The sequence below is a fragment of the Diabrotica virgifera genome, chromosome 2, assembly GCF_917563875.1.
Source record: "Diabrotica virgifera virgifera chromosome 2, PGI_DIABVI_V3a".
NCBI classification, from domain to species: Eukaryota; Metazoa; Arthropoda; class Insecta; order Coleoptera; family Chrysomelidae; genus Diabrotica; species Diabrotica virgifera.
Genome location: NC_065444.1, coordinates 149146697 through 149167083, shown reverse-complemented (window position 1 = coordinate 149167083; position 20387 = coordinate 149146697). Strand labels below are relative to the sequence as shown.

Here is a 20387-nt window from a genome sequence, read left to right as displayed (position 1 = left end):
TTTTTTAAATAAAGTTTTTGGCTAGCTCTTGATGAGGTTGAGATGAAAAATAAAAACCTAAAAAGCCTAATTAGGCTATAGGGGGTCACGTGACTACCTAGGGGCCTAAAAATTTCAGAAAGTGAGTTCCTCTATATGTACTAAAAAGTGGCCTATATGGAATTTAAATTGAGTTGGGGGCACTTTTCACCATCTTACCCGGCTAGGCCCTTTTGTGGAAGTATAGAAAACAAATGTTTTCAGTGTTTTTTTGTTAGATAAAATAAACTTCCATCAAGTAACGGTCGAATCCATCAATTATACAAAAAAAATCCCTTTAAAACTCCAAGAAAAAGATTTTAAAAAACATCAAATAAAGTTTATTGTAATAATATTTTTTTTGCTGCTTCTTCAAGTACCATCTGTGTTTCGGAAATTATCAATCACCATGATTTCTTCGCTTTCGAATTTCGAATGATCTGTCCTAAAAAGTTGATCTAACTGCAGCGTAGCATTCTCTTAGTTTATCATCTAAGGCCTAAGATATTTGTAATGGTAGGGGAGATAAAGCGGGGATTTTTGCAGGAACTCTAGCGCGTCAGATTGTCATATAGGGGGAACCCTGGTCAGGGTACCATGTAGGTAGATGTACCTCTACCATATATTGGCTCTAAACACAGGGGATTTTGTTAAGGGGGGCCGAAAAAAAATCTATCCTTAGAAAAACTCGAAATCGTCAGATTAGGATAAGGTAAGTTAAGTACAGTGGAACCCCGATAAGTTGGCCTCCGATAACCCGGAAGTTCGCCTAACCCGGACCGATTTTCATCAGACAAAACAAACATTTTTTCATTTTGACTGAGTTTTTTACCAAGAATTAAACAATACAATACAGTGATGAGCGCACTAATAACCGGCAAAATAACGCAAAAGATGAAAAACATATTAAGTTGTGAGATAAAAAAAGATGAACCTAGTGGAGGTGTTAAATTTAGGGATAGTGACTTTTAGATTGACATTATATTGATTATTTCCCACCTTTAGACGTATCGAAGGAATTTGAGAAATTCCACTGTCACAGTGACAGTTTTAGTTGAAATACTCCTCTGATACGTCTAAAGGTGGGAAAAAATCAATATAATGTCCATTTATATGTTACTATCGCTAAATTTAACAACTTTACTAGTTTTACTTCTTTTTATCTCACAATTTAATATGTTTTCCATCTTTTGCGCTATTTTACCAGTTATTACTACGCTCATCACTGTATACAACTGTGCGTAATTTAGAATTTAGATGTACCTACTGTGCATATGTATTTCAGGTTTTTGCAATTATAATGTGTATTTGTTGATTATTTATATGTATTTTATTAATTTCTACCATATTCTCCGGCTAACCCGGATTTTCGATTAATCCGACTTATCGAGGTTCCACTGTACATGCAAAACAGTGTATATTTCAAAAATCTGACGATTCGGGCGGGGCGTAAAGCAATGGGTGAGTCACAAAATTTCACAAGAAAAACGCGAATATTTCGCGAAATGAACGATAGATCTAAAAACTAAAAAATACTTGCTCAATATTTGTCAAAAATCTATCGAATGATATCAAACACGACTGCCCACGGGGAGGGGTGGAGGGTAAATTTAAAATTTTAAATACGAATCCCGCGATATGTCGCGAAATGAACATCGGATCGACAAACTGAAAAATACACTTATTCAATATATTTGAAAAATGTATCGAATGGCATCAAACACGACCCCACATGGATGTAGGGTGGGGGTTACTTTAAAATTTTAAATAGGAGCCCCCATTTTTATTGCAGATTCGGATTTCTTACGTATGTAAAAATAAGTAACTTTTATTTGAAACATTTTTTCAAATTATGGATAGATGGCGCTATAATCGGAAAAAACGATTGTTGAAAGTGGAAAATTAAATTAAAAATGGAAAGTCCCCACTAAAATGGAAAACTTTACTTAACTTTTTTTAATTTTAGAACCTACTCTTCATAACCCAATAGGTTCACAAAGCGATAGAGTGACTGCACATTTAGCATACTTTCCTCCCCTACTATAAGTATTGTTCAAACACTTATTTTGTCTTTACTATGATTTATATTACCTAGGATACATGTAATAAATATTGCAGTTCTATTTGTTTTAACTTCATTTTCAGTTATTAACCCATGCTATCTTTGGAATTCTTCTATACGTCCATATAAAAACAGCTGCCTTCGGCCACATCATCAACATCATGAAAAAGAACTAATAATTAAATTCTAATAAATTATTATAAAAAAAGAACTGAAAACAAAATATTATTGTATACACACCTAACAATAAAAATTTAGAGGTAAAAGGCAAAGTTTTCAACCTAATAGAAACATTAATAATATTGAAAAATATTAAAAATATTACTAAAAGATTTTTAATTGAAAACTTATTGGTCCATTTCCCTGGTACCACCTCCATGGCTTCTAAAAATTGCAAGCCAGATGGACACCGAAGCGAAGAAGACAAGAGGGAATTCAAAAACTTACAATTCACGACCCCGTCTGTTCAGCTGTTCAGCTCTCTAAATAATCGACGATTTTCGACTCTATTTGGAGTCATCATCAGAGAGGCGTAGGTTTGCTGCTCTCTGCCCGAAGTGACAAAACTACGAAAGCTTATCCCCACATTGCAACTGACGTTTATGGAGTAGGTGACTAGCGTCATCTGGCAGATGACGCTAGTCACCTACTCGTCTAAAATTGTCATTGACATACAGGCCATTTTTTTCTACTTTGTTAAGGAGATAGTGTTTAAGTCCATTTCGAATTAACACTGCTGCCCCAGCTCTGGCTAATCGATCAACATCGGGATGGACTGCATTGTAAACTTCAAAATTTGGGATTTTGAAACTAGTTTTTGAGGTAAGGTGTGTTTCAGAGACTAAAAGTATGTCAATTTTGTTAGTTACTAGGAATACTTCTATTTCGTGTTTGTGTTGCTTTATGCCATTTGCTTTCCATAGTGCAATAGTAAGTAGCTTAGCCATTACACTTATTTGTGATTGCCTGTTTTAGCTCTTCTCTAAGTTCTTTGATTTCCAGGATTAGTTGGTTTATTGTAGTTTGTTGCTGTTCTATTACATGTTGTAGGTATTGTGTAAAACTACTATTTTGGTTTGTGTCTGGTGCATTTTGCTGTTCAGCAACCGGTCTTGCCATAGGTCTCATTTTTTTGGTGGCGTTTGCATACGTACCTGATGTTTGGGGCAAATTTTCTATACTGTATGCCTCATTTGATTCTTCATTTGTTCTTGGTCTCTGTTACGGGATTTTTTGCGTTTGTGGGGTATTTTCATTTCTTGTGGGGTATCTTTTACTTAAGATGGCCTGGTAGACTTGACATCCTTTAAAATTTGCTGGGTGGGGTCCACCACATAGTGCACATTTTGCTGGGTTTCCATCAGCCTTTGTTTTTTTTACAAGTGCGATAATCATGATTTTGCGCACATTTTACGCACCTATATTGTAGCGTACACTGATTTCTCGAATGTCCGTAGTTTTGACAACGTTTACATTGAATGACAGATTGTTTTCTGTGAGGTTGTTCAAATCGAACTACTGCATTTAATAGTCTATTCATTTGATATATTTCCCCGTTCTTTTCTTTTCTTTCTAGGTCTATAAAAAATATGTCCCTTCGTGCTTTTGTTTGCCTATTTAAAACGTTCAGGATTTACATTATGACCTTTTTCTTTTAGTAAGGATATGATTTCATTTTGATCTGTGCTGTGGTGTAAGTTTCTTAAGACTACTCGGAAAGTTTTTTCCTCCGGTAGTTTGTACGTATGCCGAACTATATTATTTTTGTCGAGAATTTCTTTTATCGTTTTGTAATCTTCCACCGTTTCTCCTTGAATTTTCATTTTGTTTTCCGTTAAAAGCTGATAGGTAAATTTTGTGGTTCCTTCTCGAATGAGTTTTAGCAGTGCCTGAACATCTTTGGTTACACCATATAGAATAAATGGTGGAATTTTACCTATTTTTTGTTGAGCTTTGTTAGCACTGCCTGTAGAGTTACTTTGTTGAATCTGCGTAAGGGGCTGAAATCTATTTTTAATTTCAATATTGTTATTTTCTGTTCGGGAACGTGCAGATTTTTTCAAATTCTCTGGGCTATATTTTTGTCTTTTACGTTTATGTCTACGCGATTCAATTTTCTGAAAATCATTCGGCTCGTAGATACTATCATCATCGGTTGTTTCATGTTCGGTGACTTCTTGGTTCTCTGTGTTTTCTGTCCCAGTTTTCTCTTTATTTTTGCTGAGGGTTGAACTAGTCTGATGTAATTGTGATGGTTTCAGGTATGAATTTATCTTGGTTTGCGTAAGATTTGTTTGAATTAGTTGAGGGTACTTACTTTGAGTGCATTGTATCTGCTGGTTTTGTATTGATTGATGCTGCATTGGCTGGTGATGCATGGGCTGGAACTGCATAGGCTGGTACTGCATAGGCTGGTACGGCATAATCTGGTACTGCACGTGTTGGGTTTGATTCCATATTGGCTCTACTTCTATATTTGTCTGATCAGGTATAATAGGATAATTATTTGCAAAATGTGTTGGTGTGGCTAAATTATTTGGAACATTTGAGTACACATTTTGTGGATTAAGATTTCCTCCGCCGCCACTGGTACTCTGCATTATGTACTAAATGTTTTCATTTCACTTTATTTTATTTTTATAGCAATTAGGTTTTTTATTTAAGGTATACTGATAACACAAAATTTAATCTTTTATCGATATAAACATTAATGAAAGATTATTTTAATTTGCTTTTAATTACTTTGCTTCAATGTTGAATACTTTTCTACCGCTCGATAATGGAATAATACATCCGAATCGATCGACAGCCGATACTCGAATCAACTTCTAATGCTAAATTATTTTCCTTTAGTATTTCCTTTCCATATACCAAAAGTGTCATTGAGTAAACTTGCCATCTTAGCATATGGGCCAGCATTTGGTATAAGTTTATTGCCCAATTGCTGATGGAGGAGCTTGTATTTTTTGCTAGGGATGCCACGAATTGTCTCTATGACCCATCCTAGTTTTGTGACGAAGCAAGATTTATTTGCTTCAATCGCACTTAAATTATACCTTTTTCAAATATGAATAACCATTTTCAATTCAGTTGTAAAACTAAAATTCAGCCGCATCATATTCTAGTCCAATCATAGAGTGTAGCAAGCACCTCCACCGGTTTCGAAACTTATTAGTCTCTCATCAGGGGGCACATATGCTGCTCTCTCTGATCCAACCAAAACAAACCCCGACGTGCAGTCACGGATTGCAACGAACGAAATGGCATAGATACCCTAGCGGCAACTGCTAGCAAAAGACTAAGTTTTCAATCTAATGGCATATAAAACGACATAATGTTAATCATTGGTTTCAGTCTGGTGGGATGTAGAGTAACATTATGTTGTTTTATATGCCATTAGATTGAAAACTTAATCTTATACCTTTTTACTTTAAGGCAGGCATAAGAACCTTGAATCCTTGACTTTCTAGGTATGGTATCACATCCCTAAAACCTCTATCCACGATGCAAATATCACCTTCCTTCATGATAGTTCTTATACCAACTTGATCATCCATTACTTTTCTCATAATAGTTGCGTTGTTTTCGGTGACTAAAAAAGGACCAGGGAGATCTACCCCGAATTCGTCAGTAGTACAAATATTGAACGGTTTTAACAGCGGACACTTGTTCTGAACCGAATATGACTTGCGTTGATAATCATTATTTTTATTTTTTTGATGACGTAATGGTAGGGGAGCCCAAGTGGGGATTTTTGCAGTTACTCGAGCGCGTCAGATTATCATATGGGGAGAAACTTGATACCCTGCAGATGTACCTCTACATTGGCTCCTAACACAGGGGAGTTCGTTAAGGGGGGCCCGAAAAAAATCTATCCTCAAAAAAAGTCTATATTGTCAGATTAGCCTGAGGTAAGTTAAGTACATGCAAAAGAGTGTATATTTCAAAAATCTGACGATCTAAGCGGGGCGTAAGGAAATGGGTGAGACCCAAAGTTTCACAAGAAAAAAGCGAATATTTCGCGAAATGAGTGACAGATCAAAAAACTAAAAAATATGTGCTTAATATTTTTTAAAAATCTATCGAATGATACCAAACACGACTTCCCACGGAGAGGGATGGGGGGTAAAATTGTATATTTTAAATACGAATCCCGCGATATTTCGCGAAATGAACATCAGATCGAAAAACTGTAAAATACACTTATTCAATATTTTTGAAAAATCTATCGAACGGCATCAAACACGACCCCCACGGAGATGGGGTGGGGGGTTACTTTAAAATCTTAAATAGGAGCCCTTATTTTTTATTGCAGGTTTGGATTCCTTACGTAAAAATAAGTTAACTTATATTCGAAACATTTTTTAGAATTATGGATAGATGGCGTTATAATCGAAAGAAACCATTGTTGAAAATGGAAAATTAAATTAAAAAATGGCAAGCGTCCACTAAAATGGAAAACTTTACTTAACTTTTTTTGGTTTTAGGACCTAATCTTCACAACCCAATAGGTCCCCATAACGCTCGAGTGACTGCACATTTAGCATACTTTGCTTCCCTACTATAAATATGTTCCATCTAAAATCAAAGCAATCATTTCCTTTAAATTGAAAATCTTTTTTACACAAACTGACGCGGGGTTGCTTATTAATCATCTATTTAATAAATGGCATTCTATACTAAAATCATAATAAAGATGCACTAGAAATAAACAAATCAAGACACTTGAATGTTATAAGGAGCACTCCCTAATCATGATTTACAATGTATAAACATTCTAAGTCATGATTTGGATTGGTAAAATTTATATACATTGTAAATCATGATTTGGGTGTGCTCCTCGTAACATTCAACGTGTGTTGGTTTGGTTATTTCTAGTGCATCTTCATTGTGATTTTAGTAAACAAGCATTGGTTATATTATCCCGCGAGTAGTCGCGCCGTTAGATAGAATCTCACATTTTACCTTTTTTCGCGATAACTTGATGAAAAATTTTGCAATTTTAAAAAAAAATTCGTAAGTGCCTCGAGAAAGGGTGTAGTAGTGCGCAGGAATTTTTTTTCTTCTTCTTCTTCTTTTTGTGAAATTTATGGCTTTGGGGAGAGCTAATTAGCTTTAATAATTGTTAGAAATAATATTTCTAACATAACCAGTAAATAGAAATAATATAAAATAAAATTTTTTTGTAAATTCGTATATAAATTCGTATTTTGAAATAGAATCTAACACGCGACTGTTCACGTTACAGAAGTGAGCGCGACTACTCCCGGGTTACGTCTGTTTAAATTACGAACTGGATTATCAAATAATCTTATTTTATCTGTTTTCGAATTAAAAAATGAAATAAAAGTTTCAGATTTTTGTGAATAGTCAAACTCATTTGAAAAATATGTTTTACCAAAATATTATGGAGTAAAAACGTACTAGACTAGACTACCTACACAAGTAAAAAGGGTCACGTGTAAACTAGATTATATGCTTAAAATATGAGAGATAATGTCAAAAAATAGCGTTTGTCATATTTTGAGCAAGTATGAAAATGGCAAACTTTATCATGTTATTAGAATTATTAGAAATAACAAACAGGATACCAGAAATCGTTATTTATTGACATGCAATTAATAATTGACATGCAGTTTATGTGCTAAAAAATGGGAAGGGGAGACATCAAATGAGTGTTTTTTTTTTAATTGTAAGGAAGTTCCGGAGAGAAAATGACAAAATCTAACCCTGCCATTCAAAAGATCGAAAAAAATACACGAAAATATAATTATTTCGCAGTTTGCCAAAAATGACTTACATAACAAAAAATTTCTTCTGAAAAATTCAAAAAAATTCTCTGACGCCAATTTTAATCTAAAATATCTGAAAAAAAATCAATATGTTTTTAAGCATAACAATGTATGTTTATAATATTTTCAGATTTTTTAAAGCAGAGGATCGCTCAGTAGACGCTAAAAATATGACGGGGGGAACACCAAAAAATGGGTTTTTTCGAATTTTGAGGAATTTCCGGCGAGAAAATGGAAAATCTGTCCCAGCCATTCAAAAGAATGGAAAAAATACACTAAAAATAATTATGTCGCAGCTAGCCAAAAATTACCTACCTACATAACCTAAAAATTTTTTGAAAAATTAAAAAAATTTTCCTGAACTGAGTTTGATCCAAAAAATCTGAAAAAAATCATTAGGTTTTTGGGCATAACAGTATACATTCACAATTTTTTTATATAATTTAAAGTAACGGATCGCTTAAATCTTTTTTTTTTTGAAAAAACACCTTTTTTACTATAGGGGACACCTGGGTCCACATAGGGAGCTAAAAATTTGGTTAGGGGGGTTTTTAAATATGTACTTTCGATTGCCAAATCCCAAGTAAGAATCCAGCCGAGCGCAGATTTTACCATCTTATCCCGCTATAACCTCACTACTTTTCAGATGCAGTCTCAGACATCTACTGTACATCGACGAGTATATGAAATAACACTACTTAATCTTATTTAAAAGGAATGCACTTCTAACTGGGGAAACCTCCGAATAACATTTTCTAGTTAGCCAAACACTCAAAGAGCATAAACTGATGCTAATTGTTATTTCTTATAGATCATGTTACTCCGAGTATGTGTAAAAAGTCAGTTATAATTTTATTCATTCGTGATAAATAATTAAAACAAGTATTCTTGACTTGCCAGGCGTGTTCACTGTTCAGAGCAGTAACAACTAATTTAAATTTTGCACCTGACTAAAAAGTCAGTTATAATTTTATTCATTCGTGATAAATAATTAAAACAAGTATTCTTGACTTGCCAGGCGTGTTCACTGTTCAGAGCAGTAACAACTAATTTAAATTTTGCACCTGCATTACACAATACTCATTCTTTGTGGTTAAAATTGATCGTACCGCCCAGTAAGCAATATACAATTTCGTAATACCAACTAGGTCTAAAAATGATCTGCTTATTATCAGGATTAATTACGAAGCGGTTCAGGTAGGTCAATAAATTTTGCAATTTGATATCAACAATATGTAATTTATTATAAAGAATGACAATATAATCTAGTATTCGAATTTTGTCAGATAAATTCGCAATATTTTCCCTTAAGCATATTACAAGTTTTCTCTTAGAATTTATAATAGTACGGAATGTGTTTGAAATGTGTATGAAATTATAAAACAGTTTAATATGGTGCATGTTTTTAATGAAATTAGCTGATCCAGCGAACTGATTAGAAGTAAAAAATAATGGTAGGTTGCCCAAGCGGGGATTTTAGCAGTTACTCGAGAGTGTCAGATTATCACATGGGGAGCAACCTTGTACCCTGTAAATGTCCCTCTATCATATATTGGCTCTTAATACAGGGGAGTTCGTTAAGGAGGGGCCAAAAAAATCTATCCTTAGACAAATTCAACATCGTCAAATTAAGATAAGTTAAGTACATGCAAAACAGTTTATATGTATTTCAAAAATCTGACGATTTGAGCGGAGAATAAGGAAATGGATGTTGTTCTGAAGCTATAAGAATATATGTAATATGTTACTTTTTTCACCACTATAGACTGAGACTTGGAACTTTTGACTTTTTTAAAACTAAATTGATGTTGCTCTGAAAATACAAAGTTTATTAATTTTGCAATATTTACAAACTTAAAATTATACTACCTGAAAATACAAAGAAACAACAATTTAAGCTAATTATTCTACATTAATAAATTCTTATTATTTATGACATTAATTAATTTTAAAGAAAGTTTGTTCATGACATTTTGTCACTGTCACTTCACTTTATCTTGCTACTTGGCTAGTGTCTCAGCAACTTGCTTCAAAATAAAATTAAAGAGAATCTCGACAGTAGATATTGTATGTCGGGATTTCTCTTTACATCTCCCCCCCTTCAGGTGAGAACTAGACAGGTATTTGTGTGTTCATTTTTGGATTCTTCAAACAACGGTGTTAGTTTTGTAATGTGGAACAGGTTTGACTCTTCTTTACTATGTCCAGTGTCCAATTCGTAGATAGAATTCGACCATTTCTTCTTAATTGTGTACGGTCCAGTTCGCAATTCGTTTAGCTTTGCTCTGTTTAATTTATTACCATTTTCCACGTATACTTGGTCTCCAACATTTAGTTGTAGGTCTTTTCGATGTGCATCAAATCTTCTTTTGTTGTATTCATGTGATTTTAATGTATATTTCAATGCTAATTTTCTATCTTTACTTAATTTTTCTTGTGTGACTGTAGGTCTTATTTCATCAGGTAGTATGTTTGTGTTTTCACCTTCTACTAGATATCTTGGAGAAAACCTTGTTATCGTATGCTCTGTTTTATTGTAGGCTGCTACACATTTTTGTGCAACTGTTGCCCATGCAACTTTGTTTTTTGTTTCATTTATTTTACATCTTATTTTATTTACGAGCGTTTGGTTTACTCTTTCATTCAGCCCATTAGAAAATGGTGCATCAACAGCAGTGAATACTAGTTTTGTATTATTATTCTTAAGAAATTGTTTGTATTCTTTCGAGTTTATTCCAGGGTATTGATCTGCCAACACTATGTCGACTTGGTAATTGTCTGTTACCATTTTTGTCAATTTTATAAAGTCCATTGCATTTTGATTCTGAGATGTTAAAATATAAACGTACCTTGTAAAATGGTCAATTAATATATGGAGGTACTTCTTTGTTGACCGACATCCACCAAATCCTCCAACTGTGTCTATAGAAACTATTTCAAATGGTCGTTTTGCTGGACCTAAATGTGACATCCATCCATATTTGGGTTTTCTTCTTGATTTGTTTTTCAAACAAATTTCACAGTTATTGCATATTTTTCTTATGTTTTTTAACAAGTTTTTTGCTGTATAAAATGGAGTTATCTTGTTTATCATCTGTGTTTGTCCTAAATGGCAGTAGGTGTAATGTGTCCTTTTTATTAGATCTATACTAAATTTTTCTGATATTAAAATTTTGTCTCTTTTCCTTATTTTTCTATAATAGATTCCATTCTTAAATGTCAAATTACTATTGTGTAAATCTCTTTGATCTTGTTTTATCTCTGCGATATCTATTAAGTTAATTTTTCTTATGGATTCACTCATTTGTAAATCACTATAATAGTGGTTTACAAACTGAAGAAAATCGTCAAAATTTTCCTCTGGTTCTAATACTGGATTTCTGCTCAGACAGTCCGCTTCTTGGTTTGTTGCCCCTGGATTATATTTAACCCTGAAGTTGTACTGTGATAAGTAGTAAGCCAAATCACCTAATTCTTCATCAGTTCTAGCTTTAAAATTCATATTTTCTAAGGGTTTATGGTCAGAATATACCTTAAATTCTTTGCCCATTAGCCAATGTTGCCAATATTTTACAGCTTCTTTAATGGCTAAGCATTCTAGATATATTGCTTTTTTCTTCTTTTGTGCTTCTGTTAATTTTTTTGAAAAATACGCCACTGGTCTACTATTACCATTTTCATCGTCCTGTTTTAGCACAGCTCCCACACCAATCATGCATGCATCAGCGTAGATTTTAATTGGGACATTTGGGTCAAATATCCTCAGAATTGGTTGCGAACACAACCAATTTTTTATATTATCGAAGGCTTCTTGACATTCTTTTGTCCAGATGAACTTAACATCTTTCCTTAATAGTTTATATAGCGGTTCAAGTATAACTGCTCTGTATGGTATAAATTTTTGATGAAAATTTATTTTTCCCAAAAATTGACGGATATTTTTTCTCTTCTCCGGAACTGGAAAATCTTTTACAGCGGCCAGGTAATCTTTTAATGGTCTCACCGAATTCTTTTCGATTATATGACCCAAGTATTTTGCACTATTTTTCGCAAATGAGCATTTTGAAAATTTTAGTTTAAACCCTTCTTTCATAATTGTTTCCAGTAATGTAGATATATGTGAAATGTGATCTGTGAATGTTTTTGAGAATATCATAATATCATCAATAAAGTTTATTGCAAAATCTGACATTTTATATTTTCTTATTATGTTACTCAGTATTCTTTGGAAAATGGCTGGTGATGTCTTCAATCCAAATGGTAGACAGGTCCATTGGAAGTGACCCTCTTGTGTTACAAATGCTGTTTTATGTTTATCTTCAATTTTCATTGGAATTGACCAGAATGCAGAGTTAATATCTAATGTTGTAAAGTAATTACAGTTTACTGTTTTTATTATTAAATCTTCTATCAATGGAAAAGGCTGTGATTGAGGTGTGACTATTTTGTTAAGTTCTCTAAAGTCTATACACAGTCTTGATTTTTTTCCCTCTTCTTTTTTATATGCCAATGTAACGGGAGCAGAAAAAGGACTATATGATTCTTCAATTAAACCCTTTTCCAATAAATTTGCTACTTGATTTTCTATCTCTTTTCTGTCCTCCATTGTGCATCTGTAGGGGCGTTTGTAACAGTATTTTTCTACCATTAGATCAATGTGGGCTTCATAATCTTTAACTGTACCAACATCATATTTATCCTTGGCAAATACCGTTGCATATTTATCAATTATTTCTTCAATTTTAGCTTGTTTATCTGAATCCAGATGATTTTTTATTATTTCAAATTGATCAATATTTAAATTTTCATTGAAATTAATTTTATATTCTTTTTTGTTTATGTCACCTAGTACATCAGGAATTTTGACATATTTATCTTTTTCTGGTGATTCTATATTTCTATAATTGTTATGTATAATCTCTAGTCTCTCATTGTGACTTATATTAAATTTTAAACAACAGTCCAAACCAGCTAAAAAATCATACTTAAATTCTTCATTTTCTATAACAAAAACATTCATTTCTTTTTCAACGTCTAAAATTTTTAATTTTAATGTAACCATACCTTTTGTTTTTGAACTACCATTAATTGTGTTTAGATTAACTGAATGTTTATTATTCCATTCCTTCTGTTTTATTTTCAATATTTTTGAATTTATCAGTGACACATTGGATCCTGGATCATATAGTGCATTCACATTCAGTATGTTTTTTATTTTTACGTTGAACACAATTAATGGTATTATTGTAAGTTTTTTGGATTCTCGTTGCTCAATTCCACTTCTAACATTGCATTGTTATTTATTGTCCTCACTTGACCAGCTTTATCTCTTTTTTCTTTAAACCAGCAATTCTCCTCAGAATGGAACCGTTTTCCTTTATTTGCATTTTCGCATATTTTACAAGGAGTTTTTTCCTCTGATTGTTTGAATTTATTTTCTTCATATTTTTTCTGTTTCATTAGACTTCTAGTTGCAAGGTGTTCAAGTTTACCTATCTTATTGTACAAATCTTGGGTACCTTGTAATATTTCTCTATCAATTTCATCTGCAATATTATTTGGTAGGCCAATAGCTATTAGATCTATTAATGTGTTGGTGTCAATGGATTTACTCACCTGCAGTAGTAGCTTTTCCTTTTTTATTGCATATTCTAATAAGGAACCAGTCTGGTACTTAAATGTGTGAGCATATCGGATTTGAGACCACCCTTTACTTCCAAAAGTGTCACAGAAATTATTTTTCCATTCTTCCCAATCTGATTCTACTGTAAATTTTAATATCATACAGCTATACCAGTCTATACTTGCCTTTTCAAGGAAATATTTTAAAATTTCAATCTTTTTCTTTTCTTCTAATATTAAACAACGTTCGCATTCTTTTTCAAATTCAGATAGCCATTGGTTTGCGTTTATATTTTTTCCATCAAATTTTTCAATCATAAAATCTTTTGCTATCTTGCTTAAATTCTGAATTTCACATTTTTGTTCTTTATTTTCCATCAGTTTTTCCAATAGTTTTTGTATTGTGTCGACTTGAACATCTGATGTGGGTTCCCTATCACTCTCTGTCAGTTCTTCTAAATATTGATTCTCAAAATATAAATTTTCATCGTCATCTAGATAGCTTTTTGATAATTCTTCTGTTAAGGTTATCCACACTTTTCTAGATTGATTTCTTTTCTTTATAGAGTTTTTTAATCTTGTATATACCTGTGTTTTGCACACTTCTTTGTGCAAATTTACTGGTTGAAATTCATCTGGTAATAAAAAGGTTTTTCCATCTGGTGTGCCAATTGAAGTTATACACATTATATTTGTTTTTCCATCTTGTGCTCCTACCATTTTAAAGTCAAACTTTAATTTTTCCATTTTTGAGTGTACTTAAGCAAAATTGTTGTTTTGTAATATGTTACTTTTTTCACCACTATAGACTGAGACTTGGAACTTTTGACTTTTTTAAAACTAAATTGATGTTGCTCTGAAAATACAAAGTTTATTAATTTTACAATATTTACAAACTTAAAATTATACTACCTGAAAATACAAAGAAACAACAATTTAAGCTAATTATTCTACATTAATAAATTCTTATTATTTATGACATTAATTAATTTTAAAGAAAGTTTGTTCATGACATTTTGTCACTGTCACTTCACTTTATCTTGCTACTTGGCTAGTGTCTCAGCTACTTGCTTCAAAATAAAATTAAAGAGAATCTCGACAGTAGATATTGTATGTCGGGATTTCTCTTTACATATATATAATATAAGATATTATATATATATATATATATATATATATATATATATATATAATATATAATATAATATATAATATAATATATGAGAATAAGGAAATGGATGGGTCACAAAGTTTCTCAAGGATAATGCGAATATTCCGGCAGATCGAAAACCTAAAAAATACATACTCAATATTTTTCAAATATCTGTCGAACAATACCTAAAAGGCCTCCCCCACCCCCTTCCTGAAAATGTGGGGGGGGGTAAATTTAAAATTTTAAATACGAACTTCGCGATAGTCGCGAAATGAACATCAAATCGGGAAACTGTTATTTTTGAAAACTAAAATACAATGTTTTTTAAAATCTATCGAATGGCACCAAACACCAACCCCCTACCCCCACCCAACAGAGGCGGTGTGAGTCGAACTTAACTTAACTTTTTTTGGTTTTAGGACCTAATATTCACAACCCAATAGGTCCCCATAACGCTCGAGTGACTGTACATTTGGCATACTTTCCTCCCCTACTATAATGTTTAAAAGTTAAATAACTAAAACCTAACAGGAAACAAAAAAAAATACTTAAAAACGTTATGTGTAAGAAGTTTTAATTCCTTCTGATGAACAATATTTTTTTGCGGTGCGAAAACAATATAGAACTATGGCGATTTTCCGACCTGCGAATAATTTTCCATGTCCGAAACATGGGAACGCTAAGTTTATTCTACAAACTTATCTGCCACCCACCTACCTCTGGGCAGTTTGAGTATTTAATTTGAACGAAAAGAAATGTTTATTTCTCAAACAGACAATTTTTATGTTTGCTGCGAGAAGTAAAATTTGTATTTTGAATTAAAGAAGTTACATACATTCTTCTTTTTTGTGGCAATTAGTTTAATTAAAAAAATTTATTTTTATATACAGGGTGAGTCATGAGGAACTGTACATAATCCTACCTCGTATAGAGGCTCCTATGGGGAATAACAAATGACCATTAAAAAATGTCTGCTCCCATTGTTTAATAATATACAGGGCGAGTTTCGCATTTTGACAGAAATTTGTATTCGTCATAATTTTTGAACGGTCAGATCGATGTGTCTCTTATTTTGGTCAATCGTTACACTATTACCACCCAATCAACTGATTTAGTTAAACTAGAAAAAAATCAGGTCCGGCTTTAAAAAATTAGTTCGTTTGGGCCTTAGAAAAATGTCACCTTGTATACGCTTTTTGAAAACTCTAATATGAATTTTTTTACAAATTAGGCAAATAGGCAAATAAAATGGCACATTTATTTTTTCCCCACACGATTACTTAATTTTTTATTAAAAAATTAAATTTGTCAAAATCGGACTTTTAACCTAAAAATGAAAAAAAAAAATATGAAATCATGGTAACCTAGCTACAACTCTGTTCCATTTCACCCTGTATACGCTTTTTGAAAACTCTAATATGAATTTTACAAATTAGACAAATAGGCAATTAAAATGGAATATTTATTCTTTTCCCCACAAGATTACTTAACTTTTTATAAAAAAATCAAATGGACATCGCACACATCTTATGGAAAATATAATGTCACTCAAATTCAATAAAATTTATACGATTAGATTCGTTTTAATATAACGATCAATTCTTATCATTGCGCCAACTCTTAATTATGATTAATTACGGCGCAAATTGCAATAAAAGTTTATCGAAATCACATTTTTGGAGTCCATAAAATGTTAGTTTACACTCATTATTGCTCTGAGTGCTATTCATAACAGCTTAAATCCCGCTGGGCCTAAGCGGATTAGTGAAACTAATCCGCTGATTTATGGAGTACCGAAAATCTGGGTATTTTAAAATATTTTTTCTCTCTCCAACTTATGTACCTACCCATTTGATTTCAGATTTATTTATATCAATTTCTGCTCTTATTTTTGAAAATAGAGAGTTGGCGCAATGGCAAGATTTGATCGTTAATTTAAAACAAATCTATTGGTATAAATTTTATTGAATTTTAGTGATATTATATTTTCCATAAGATGTGTGCGATGTCCATAAGACTATGAATTAAAAGTTTGGTAAAATGAACCATAGATTTAAAAAAATTAACTTTTATTACAAAAATTAATTTTTTTAAACAAATATTTAATTTATGTTACCAACCAATCAACTGATTTATTTAAATTAGAAAAAAATCAGGTCCGGCTTTAAAAAACTAGTCCGTTTGGGTCTTAGAAAAAATGTCACCCTGTATACGCTTTTTGAAAACTCTAATATGAATTTTTTACAAATTAGACAAATAGGCAAATAAAATGGCACATTTATTTTTTCCCCACACGATTACTTAATTTTTTATTAAAAAATTAAATTTGTCAAAATCGGACTTTTAACCTAAAAATGAAAAAAAAAATATGAAATCAGGGTAACCTAGCTACAAGTCTGTTCCATTTTAATATTTTTTTCTGAAATTTTTACAGCACATATCTCTTACCTTTGTGAAGTCTATGAAAATTGTTGTAGACTTTCAGTCTTCTTCTCGTAAAAGTTGCAAAAAGTGAATTGCAAAGTTAAATCGCAAAAATTAAGTGAAAAAATTTAAAATTTATCGATTTGATCACGTCTATGTTAAACTCTAGAGTCCAAAGAGAAGTGTATGGGGAGTTTTAGATCTAGACGTGTTATAGAAAAAAAAAAATGGTGAAACTTTTAATTTTAAGAAAAACGTTGTTTAATTTTTTTTATTTTTATGGTTAAATTGTGATTTTGACAAATTTGATTTTTTAATAAAAAATTAAGTGATCGTGTGGGGAAAAAATAAATATGCCACTTTAATTGACTATTTTTATAATTTGTAAAATTCATATTATAGTTTTCAAAAAGCGTATACAGGGTGAAATTTTTTCTAAGACCCAAACGAAAAAATTTTTTAAAGCCGGAACTGATTTTTTTCTAGTTTGAATAAATCAGTTGATTGGGTGGTAACATAAATTAAATATTTGTTTAAAAAAATTAATTTTTGTAATAAAGGTTAATTTTTTTAAATCTATGGTTCACTTTACCAAACTTTTAATTCAAAGTCAAATTTGATTTTTTTATAAAAAAATTAAGTAATCGTGTGGGGAAAAATAAATATGTCATTTTAATTGCCTATTTCTAATTAGTAAAATTCATATTAGAATTTTCAAAAAGCGTATACAGGGTGAAATTTTTTCTAAGACCCAAACGAACTAATTGTTTAAAGCCGGACCTGATTTTTTTCTAGTTTGAATAAATCAGTTAATTGGGTGGTAACTTTTATTACAAAAATTAATATTTTTAAATCTATGGTTCACTTTACCAAACTTTTAATTCATAGTCAAATTTGATTTTTTTATAAAAAATTAAGTAATCGTGTGGGGAAAAAATAAATATGCCATTTTAATTGCCTATTTGTTTAATTTGTAAAATTCATATTAGAGTTTTCAAAAAGCGTATACAGGGTTAAATTTTTTCTAAGACCAAAACGAACTAATTTTTTAAAGCCGGACCTGATCTTTTTCTAGTTTGACTAAATCAGTTGATTAGGTGGTAATAGTGTAACGATTGACCAAAATAAGACACATCGATTTGACCGTTCAAAAATTATGACGAATACAATTTTCTGTCAAAATGCGAAACTCGCCCTGTATATTATTAAACAATGGGAGCAGATACTTTTTAATGGTCATTTGTTATTCCCCATAGGGGCCTCTATACGAGGTAGGAGTATGTACAGTTCCTCATGACTCACCCTGTATATAATCATGTTCATGATTACATTGCTATATAGAGAATTGAATAACATTTCAAATGAGCCAGCATACGACCGATATTGTTATTTATTAAAAATCATCGAGTACGTCATCATTCCCAGGCAAATGACGTCACTAATATGATATACACATGACAAAAAATCATAATTTAAAAATAAAAATTGACCTGTTCGGAATTTTTCCTTGAAGTCGTCGGCTAACGAAATATAGAATTTATTCCTTCCGTTTGCACCACACTGTTTATGTGCGTACCTTGTTTATGACCCATTACACCGTAAACATGTAATATAAGTTTGTACCAAGATTTTATAGAATAGACTACTAATTAATTATAAAATATTATATTGAAATGAGAACACAAGCCTATCAAGTACATAAATGTTTAGTTTGATTGGTGTTTAGTCAACTACGTGATGCAATTTATTACTGATATTAAGATTTCATTCGAATTTCATTCGATATTTAAAAATAATTAAAAACTCAACAGCAGAAAAAAATTGTTTTCCACCTACGTCTATTCAAAATATACATTTTCTGGCCTGATTGTAGGGAGCAAAGTCTTATTTTTCCTTCCTAGGGAGACAAAGTACTTTTACTCCGTAGGGAGGAAAAGTCAAAGTGACGTCATGGTATTTCATTGATGAAATATAACTTATTGTCGCCCTGTACAATATCTATTTTCTATTACGTAAGTATCTATACATTTTAACGTTTATTTATAAAACACCCTGTATTTTACAGAATGGTAAAAAACAATAAATTGTTATATTTACATTTATAATGATATAAATAATATCGTTAAGAGCACACAGTAGCGATCAACAGGTAGCAACAAACGCGGTACAAGATTGCGAAAGTTCTGCGAACTTTCAAAAGTGAGGTAACAGTGCGTCGGTAATTCGACACTGACAGTGACGTTTATACTATCAAAAACAATAATTTTTATACACATAGGAGTGAAATGTTGCCAAGTCAGTGACGTTCGATTTCTTGTTATAAAAAAATCGATTTTTAGTAGTTCCAAAGTGACACAAAATCTAGGCACGGGATAAAAAAGTTTATTTGAAGAAAGTGTATTTTTTTGTCTTTCTTAATGGCGTTACAGGCTCCTTTTTTCAATATTTTATTTAGTTATAGAGTAATTTCCACATACAGTAGGACCCCGCAAATCCGAACTAATTGGGGGGACAGCCTGATCAAATTCCGAAAAGTTCGGATTATACGAAAGTTAGTTTAACTAATAATTCAAATCTTTCGTTACCGTTGATTTTGAGTCGCTGCACTTGTCTTACTCTCTATTTTCCAGGCTCCATTACAAGATGACCTCCTAGAAGTTGTATAAAAACTTCCAGGATGTGAAAACGAAGAAGAAAGTGCAATTACAGAATGGATTGAAGCTGACGACAATGGGCACCAAGAATTTATGAATGAAGAGATTGTAAACTTGGTTCAACCTGAAGGCAATCCTAATAAACATGAAGAAAGCGAGGAAGAAGTTTCCCTACCAGATCGAGTGTCACACGCAGTGTCATATCGAGTGCCACTAAAGCTTTGGATGTGGATCTACCTTACGTGGAGCAGAACTGTGCTGCGTTCCAGGTCAATGTAATGCGTAGGTAAATGGTTCAATATCGCTGCGTCAAGTCGCTACACCTCCATGCATCAGAAGAAAGTGGCCGACTTCTTTAAGAATGCGCTTTAGTGCTGCAACCGTTCTCGCAAAAGTTAGGACAATATTTTTGGACTCAAGTTGACTACAAGAAAATTAACTTAAATTTCTGTTTAACCGTTATAAGCACTACATAATATAAAGTATGTATTCATTTTTAAGTTTTAAATGTTAAAGTCCTATTAATCCTACATGATTCAATAGTCTGGTTTTACTCTGTATAATAAACATGTTTTTAAGTTTTTTTCTTGAATTTTTAAATTTTTTTCACTTTCCGTTGGTTCGGATTTGCCGAACGTTCGGATGATCAGGGTTCGGATTTG

At 32.0% G+C, this 20387-nt stretch overlaps 1 protein-coding gene across 1 annotated transcript; it reads right to left on the bottom strand.

Annotated features, from left to right (window-relative positions):
* Positions 1-2014: 2014 nt before the first annotated feature.
* LOC114327454 (uncharacterized) lies at positions 2015-4849 on the bottom strand. Its single transcript, XM_028276078.2, has 2 exons — positions 4398-4849; positions 2015-2252 (listed from the first exon to the last, which is right to left on the bottom strand). Exons 1-2 carry the CDS (start codon positions 4678-4680, stop codon positions 2194-2196), a joined length of 342 nt encoding a protein of 113 aa, XP_028131879.1. The 5' UTR covers positions 4681-4849; the 3' UTR covers positions 2015-2193.
* Between the last annotated feature and the right edge of the window lie 15538 nt (positions 4850-20387).